The 8,427-nt window shown below is 40.9% G+C and overlaps 1 protein-coding gene across 1 annotated transcript; it reads right to left on the reverse strand.

The window, feature by feature from the left end:
• Positions 1-5,048: 5,048 nt before the first annotated feature.
• Positions 5,049-7,661, reverse strand: LOC142368670 (transmembrane protein 272-like). The gene is made up of 4 exons (XM_075450872.1): positions 7,619-7,661; positions 7,477-7,527; positions 7,166-7,363; positions 5,049-6,058 (listed from the first exon to the last, which is right to left on the reverse strand). The coding sequence occupies exons 1-4, from the start codon at positions 7,659-7,661 to the stop codon at positions 5,826-5,828; spliced, it is 525 nt and encodes a 174-aa protein (XP_075306987.1). The 3' UTR covers positions 5,049-5,825.
• Between the last annotated feature and the right edge of the window lie 766 nt (positions 7,662-8,427).

Below are 8,427 nucleotides of genomic sequence, written 5' to 3' on the forward strand. Positions count from 1 at the left end.
AGTTGAGGTCTGTCTCACATCTTCTGGAAGACTGTTCCAGATGTTAGGAGCATAAAACTGAAACGCAGCCTCACCTTGTTTAGTCCTGACACTGGGCACCAGCAGGAGACCCCTCCCTGAGGTTCTCAGAGCCCGAGTTGGTTCATATGGCTCTAACATGTCAGAGATGTACTTTGGCGCTTGACCATGAAGAGACTTGTACACAAGCAGAGCTGTTTTAAAGTCTATTCTCTGAGCGACAGGAAGCCAGTGCAGAGACCTGAGCACTGGACTAATATGGTCGTATTTCCTGGTTCTAGTCAGGACTCGAGCAGCAGCGTTCTGGATGTACTGCAGCTGTCTTACAGCCCGTTTAGAGAGCCCAGTGAGCAGGCCGTTACAGCAGTCTAACCTGCTGGAGACAAACGCATGGATCAGTCTCTCTAAGTCTGGTTTAGACACTATTCCTTTGATTCTGGCAATGTTTTTTAGATGGTAAAAAGCTGCTGATGTTACTGATTTAATGTGGCTGTTAAAGTTCAGGTCTGAGTCCAATATTACCCCGGGATTTCTAACCTGATTATCAGGTTTTAGAGAGAGGGTCTCAAGGTGACTGATAACACTTTCTCTTTGTTTCTGTGGGCCACAGACAATGATTTCAGTTTTGTCTGAGTTTAGCTGGAGGAAATTGTTTTGCATCCACACACTGATCTGTTCGATGCAGCGACACAGTGTATCTACAGGCCCGTGTTCTCCTGCCGTCAGTGACACATAGATCTGAGTGTCATCTGCATAGTTGTGGTAGGACACATTATAGCTGCGTATTAGCTGGCCTAGTGGAAGCATGTACAGATTGAACAATACGGGTCCCAGGATTGACCCCTGGGGAACCCCACAGGTCATAGCCATTTGGTCTGAGACACAGTTACCAATTTCAACTAAATATTTCCTGTCCTCCAGATAGGACTTGAACCAGTTTAAAGCACGACCAGAGACCAGAGATTCCCATATAAACGGGATCGTCATGCAGGCGGATTAACGCTTCCACGGAATCGAACTACTGGGAGCCTGAGTGGCCTAACTGGAAACTGAGTTTTTATTGTTTGTCTGTGACCATCACCTTTGCAGGTTAAATCCTTTGGAGGATGCTCATCGCCAGCTGTTTTTTGTTGTTTATTTTCAGTTGTCACTTAGCTTTTAAAGGATTAAATGAAATATATTTGTGTACTGAAAATCACGTATGTCCTACCTGAGTTACCTTAAGAGTCCCAAAGTGGAGTTCTTGGGGTTTAGGTCCCCCCAGGTGGCGACGTCGAGCTTTTTTTATACTTGTGTCACGACCCCACACGCTAAGTTTTCCACACCTTTCTCCTGCACTTTGGCTTAGAGTTGTTAACACTCTATAATTGTGTTGCTTTCCTGTATGTACAGTATAGCTACATAGCTTGTTACCACAAGAAAGGGTTTGTATCGTTAGCTATGCAGCTAATAGCATCAACTGGGCTGTGGGATCCTCGTGTATGGGTGGGTTCTCTCCGGGTACTCCGGCTTCCTCCCACTGTCCAAAAACATGCATGTTAGGTTAATTGGTGTCTCTAAAATTGTCCTTAGGTGTGAGTGTGAGCGTGTGTGTGGTTGTTTGTCTCGTTTGTCTCTGTGTGGCCCTGTGATGGACTGGCGGCCTGTCCAGGGTGTACCCTGCCTCTCGCCCATTGACCGCTGGGATAGGCTCCAGCCCCCCCGCGACCCGACCGACGGATTCAGCGGTATAGAAAATGGATGGATGGCTGTGGGAGGTGTTTGCATGCCCATGAGATGGTTAGGATAATGATTCATTCATGGTTCCAGAGTCAAAACGGTCAGTCTGTCTGTGTCGTTAGCTCTGCAGCTAATAGCTCAGTCACTGTCGCTAATGTAACAGTAAATAGCATAAGGTATGCGAGTGGACACCTCATTTACTGTAACGCGAGTGTTGTGTACTTATTTGTTGTTTTGATAGCCGTCCTGCTGTTGGTGTTATGGCGCGCACGATATCTGCCTTTCTCCTGATTGAAATGACTAGCGCTACGTGCATCTTTGCAAAGCAGAGCAATCTTTGCCCCGCCTTTCTCCTCCTAATTTGCATTTAAAGCTGCAGACCCTAAAAAGCTCATTCTGAGGATCCTAAGGAAAGCTCATTTTTGGGACTGGCTGTAATTCTGCACCAAGGCAGAATTTTGGGGGAAAAAAAACTCAGATACAGTATTAGGGGACCACTAAAGCCTATACAAATAAATAAAAGCCTCCATTTATTTTCATGCCATGGCACCTTTAAAGTGCATGTCATGCAACAACAGTGGAAACTCCACCAGCTTCAGCAGCACGCTTGTCTTACAGGATGTTTATTCATCAATTAGCCTACTCATAATGAATTATGAGAGGCATTAAGAGCGACTCATCATTTATATTTATAATTTAATATTTATATGTATGTGTTTATATGTAAATAAAATGTATAATACTCACAAGAGTTCCTGATTATTTATTTATAGACAAAATCCATCCTCCTCTCTTTATGCAGGAAGACTTCAAAGACTGTCATACAGCTTGAAAAAGGAATTTTGATCAGTTTTGATACCAAATCAGTTTCTCCTTCTCCATCAACCATTGTGGGCAAATTCTTTTTTAAAAATCCAATGTATTAATGTCACTCAGATCCTTAGAAGGTGTTTTGCTAGTAAAACTTGCCTGTGATGGCTTTGCTCTCACCAATATACATTTCTACGGAGCAAGCACATCGAAAATAAAATGACCGAAGCGAAAATAGATCAAATGTTGGTGCATACTTATGGTGGTGTTACTGCAACCATTTGTACTATATTTGTACTATTTATAACTGGATGCTAAATTCTGAACAATTCCCATCCCTATTCGTCATCCTGCATCTTGGATCATAAACAATCTTTTGCTGTTGGATTATTTTAAGACCTACAGTGCCTTGCAATAATATTCACCCCCTCTGCATTTTTCCCATTAAGTTGCCTCAAAACATGGAATTAAAATGGATTGTTTGAGGGTTTGCACCATTTCATGTATTTTTTTTTTATTTTCATTGTGAAGCAAACAACAAATAGGACAAAATAACAGAAAACTTCAGCGTGCATAACTGTTCACCCCCCTCTCTAAAGTCAGTACTTTGTAGAGCCACTTTTTGTGTCGATTACAGCTGCAAGTCGCTCTGGATAAGTCTCTATGAGTTTGCCACATCTTGCCACTGGGATTTTTGCCCATTCCTCAAGGCAAAACTGCTTGAGCTCCTTCATGTTGGATGTTTTTTGCTTGTGAACAGAAATCTTCAAGTCTAACCACGGATTCTCAATTGGATTGAGGTCTGGACTTTGACTCGGGCATTCCAACACATTTAAATGTTTCCCCTTAAACCACTCGAGTGCTGCTTTAGCAGAATGCTTCGGGTCATTGTCCTGCTGGAAGGTGAACCTTTAGCACCATCCATCTTTCCCTCGACTCGGACCGGTTTCCCAGTCCCTGCTGCTGAAAGACATCCCCACAGCATGATGCTGCCACCACCATGCTTCCCTGTGGGGATGGTGTTCTTGGGGTGATGGGATGTGTTGGGTTTGCACCAGAGATAGCGTTTTCCTTGGTGAAGATTTGAAGATGATGGATTTGATGGAGCTCTGTGGGATCATCAAAGATTGGGACATTTTTTTATAACCCAACCCTGACTCTAAATGTAAGCATACACTTTGTGCATCTTTTGGGAATACAGCTGAATTAAAATCCAACAGACACATTCATCAGAGCTTTTGCAGAAGCAGAAAATACAATGCAGATGACGATTTCTAATCAGTGTTAAAACATAAATCATCTAAGAATCATCCTGTCATTAACTTTGATACTTTTGTATCATTTGTATGTGAGGTCAAAATAAAGGAGAAACCCAAACTAAAAGGAAGAAAATGAGGGACAAACATGCTTTTCAACATACCCAGTGATCTTTTATCAGCTAGCATAACTAACCCAAGCGTTGAAGAACAAATGATGTCAAAAACTCAATAAATTAACAATGATTTTTGGTGTTTGGCTTTAAGAACACAAAGCAAGAGCTCCATATTTATATCGAACAAACAAAGATCCTTAACATATGAGGAGAATTTGAATGTTAACTGTAGACTTCTACACAAAAGAAACTCAATAACATGAAATATCTCCCTAGAATTATGATTTTGTGTCTTAATGTGTTGATAAGACAGTCTTTGTCAGATTACAGCTCCAAGAAAACCAAAGCAAACAGACACTTTAGAGCGAGGCTGACAGGAAAATGAAGGAAAGTAAACAGATGGCAGCACGGGGAATGATTTCAAACAGAGAATCAGAGGAAAACTGGTGGTTTAAGAAGTGCTGAGGGGGATTAGGTGGACAGGTGTGCTGATTGTGAACGATCAGCAGGTCAGACGAGCAGCAGGCTGTCTGCTGAAATCTGATTTTAGAAGAAAAGCAAACGAATTAAATATGACATAAAAACAAATTCCAGCTTGGTACAGATGTTTGAACCAGTTTTCTGACATGGTGAAGATGCTCACAGACGCTTCAGAAGAACTTTATCATCATCAGAACACGACAGATGCTGAATGCATAAAAAAAAAAAACAAAGCTCCAAAAGTCCGACACTGTATTTTTCTTTTCAACAAATCCAGTAATTACTTGGTCCCGCTTTGGTGCATCTGTCTGCAAACTCTGGTGCATTCTGTAGCTATAAAATATATCAAATAAATTCTCCAATCTGCTCCAAATACTCAGTCGTAACTCAAATCTATGGCTGATAACACCTAAAAAATATTTTTTACATATCAGTGATATTTTAAAGACATTTAGCCTCTTTTAAACCCATTTAAGTGTTTGATGCTCAGGATCAAACAGACCCGAGACGCAGAGAATCAACTTGTGGCTCCGTGTTGAAAGACAGCGCACGCTTTAAAGTCAACACATGTGGCCACTGTGACCGCAAGTGTACATGACTTTAGCGCACGGAGCCCCAAAGTGTGTCACTGACTTCATAAATGCCGGTAAGTCATCAAAGGGCAGAAGCATCAGATGTTTAGGTAAAAATCCTTGATGTAACACTGCAGATAAATGCAAAATACCACTAATTAAACACCCACATGAGCTTAAGTGTGCTCTTTTGTTAAAACAAAATTACATCCTGTTACAATTTTTCGAGTTTTCTGTCATTTTGCGACAAACTTTATGTCATTTTGTGATGTACAGTGCCTTTCATTTCTTTATTTTGTCCGACTGTACATAAATCTATTTCTAATTTAATTTATTTGTCATATTTCAAAAATAAATTCGATTATTTTTACTTTTCTTTGTACCCAATCTTTGCCCTTTTTTGGTTATTTTGTGTTACATTTTGGTTGTTTTTTGCATCTCGCACATCAGAGATATTTTATAAAGTATGAACTTCTCTGGTCTCCATCTGTAAGATCTGTTCATAGGAGGCGAGTTTATATGAAGAGCAAACATCTTATTGTTGCTACACTGTTCTTATTTATCTCATTTAGACACTTTTCCAAGTATCACGACTCATACATTCACCATGTAGTCTTACATGCACGCTCGTCTTACGCAGCCCCTGAAATGCATCCTGTCATTAGTCACAGTTTATTTAAAGAGCACATTTAAAACAACCTCAGTCGACCAAAGAGCAGTACAGAAGCAAAAGCATAATAAAAATAATCATAAACACTACAAGAACAAATACAACACAATGGATACTAATCATTCAATATAAAACAAATTAAGATTAAAAGTGAAAAGAAAAGAGAGTAAGAGGGAACTTTGTTTCAGTCAGTCCTGCTGAAGCAGAATCCTAAGCAGCAGCAGAAGCAGCTTTCGGGGCAGAAGTAGAACCAGAAGAAGAAGTAGCAGCCGATGAACATGTAGAAACCACTCAGGATGTAGACCAGCGTGGTGGTCCAGAAGGCAAACAGGTACACTGTCTTATCACAGTAGGGATCCACGTTTGTTGTATTCTTGTTGTAGTTCGGTTCATAAATTGAGTAAATCCACACATTACCTAGAAAAGAAAACGAGAGAAAAATACAAATGCATGTGATGTAGTCTTAAGATCAGGAACAGATGTTAAAGAGTGGATGCGGTGTGATTCCGTCCAACTTTGGCTAAATCAAATGCAGAATGAAACTCACTGAACTGGACATAAGCTGTGAAGTTTAGAGGACTGAGAGCTGAGGGGCCGAACATGTGCTTCCTCTCTAAGTCACATGGTCTACAGATGGTTCAGCCCAGCTGCAGTGGAGCCTCACTGAGCCCGACTGCTCCTCTAATTTATTTTACATGAAAACAGAAGTTGTTTGTGAGCGGCTAACAATGAAAAAAGGAGTAAGGACATTTAGTGGCTCACATGTGTAACTACAATCGGACCGTTCAACAGCTGGCACACCTCAAAGTTACTTCCAAAGCAGGTAAAGCTTGCTGCCTCTGAGCAGCGTAAAGGTGTCACACCTCTGCTAAGTCGTGCATCTTATCAGCCACAAGTTCATCATGTATTCATGCATGAGATAAACACGAGGATCCACACACACAGCTTCAGGTCAAAAACTCCACAGGAAATCTGTAATGGAGGTAGTTTGGGAAATTACAGCTTGGGGGAGGGTTATCATGGAAGAGATAATGTCTGCTATCATGACGGAATGGACAGTTTGGAGGAGGAGTATTTTTCCTCTGCAGGGCCCTCATGCTGCTTCAGTTGTGAGACTTCACGCAGGTTTTAGATGTTTCTCACTGAAACACCTGATTCAGATCAAAGCATCTTTAGCAGGCTTGAGCAGAACTTAACAATCTTTTAAAGAAATCCATTTCATGATGTTTTTGCACTGCGTTAATATGAAAAACTGTACTATTCATGACTTGATGTTAGTACTTGGTTTTAATTTAATGGGAGTTCACATTAAGCTCCACACTGGTTTTGACCTGTTAGCCGTATTAAAGAAGTGTTGATTCAGTTATTTTGGAGGCTGCAGTTCGTATATGAACCCCAACAGTTCATCAGCTCCTCAGAGAGATGTTAATACTTAATCTCATCTGATTTGTCTTTGAACGCAGCAGTTTATACAGCTTTAACAGTTGCCGGCCAAACAGAGACATGTGTCAATGAGTCACTCACCGGCGATAAACCAGCAGAAGAGGAAGGAAGAAATCAGCGAGTTCAAGACGATGCAGGCGCCGCAGGCGATGCAGCCATCGAGATTAGGAGCGAAGGGGAGGCAGGAGAGCACCGCCAGCACCAGACCAAAGACCCCCACCACTATCAGATAGATGGGAATGTAGGGCTGCTGCGGACAGTCATTCAGGTATACTGCCCCTGGTGGACACAGGGGGCGAGCACAGGATATCAATCCAAATTATACAGTTACTTCATATCTATAATAATAGAAAAACACATCTGCCTGATTCATTACTGGTTCTATGACTCACCAATTGAAATATTAGCAATGGACATAATGAAAGTAAACAGCGCTGAACATCCTGCAAGAAGAAATAATCAAACACTTAATGACAACTTTTATTACAAGAACAGAAACTATGAGATGTGTGTGCTTCTGACAGTGCAGCTCACCGAGTACCAGCTTCCCGAACACAACGACCTGGTATTCTGGCATTTTCAGTAACGAGGACTCTAACCTGCAGAGGAATATAAATCCCTGTGACACAGACTCATGTTATCAAAGTTCAGCAAAAAAATTCTGCAAACTGAAAGCATGCAGACTGATCCTTATCTACAAGAGAACACACAACACTACTGAGTCCGTTGCCTGTCAGAAGTCAGGATCTGTGGTCTGTCTTTGCCAAACATGACTGTAAGCTGCTTTATTTGAATGGTTTCTGATTCAATCCAACATGTTGACCAATCTGTTATTAAACTTCTTATTAACTGCAGTCGTAATCCATCATAAAACTTTAAATATTTGAACAATACAACTGCATAATTAAAGTTTCAGTGTAAATTCTTTTTTTTTCTTTTCTATTGCACAGCATTCCATAAACACATTATATTTTTTATTTTATTAACCTTTATTTATACAGGTAAAATCTCATTGAGACCACCCAGCGTCTCATTTACAAGAGAGACCTAATTTAATATTTAGTTTAATATGTAACTGAACGTACAAGGGACAAAAAAGGATAATTAATGCAAGCTACTAAAGTACAAAAGAAAACAGAACTACACGTGCAGACCCCCACTAACTGTCTCACCAGCCTTCCTACAAGTCATTTGAAGTCCCCTAACGAAATAAAGGTGGGCAGCTTCTGCTTCTGCTGAAGCCTGTTCCAGGTTAAAATTTATATCTAATCCGATGCCGAGGTATTACAGTTGATCTACACGGCAAAACGAAACCTGAAAGTTGACTGCGGTCACGCGCTTTG

Source organism: Odontesthes bonariensis, chromosome 19 (genome assembly GCF_027942865.1).
Source record: "Odontesthes bonariensis isolate fOdoBon6 chromosome 19, fOdoBon6.hap1, whole genome shotgun sequence".
Classification (NCBI taxonomy): Eukaryota; Metazoa; Chordata; class Actinopteri; order Atheriniformes; family Atherinopsidae; genus Odontesthes; species Odontesthes bonariensis.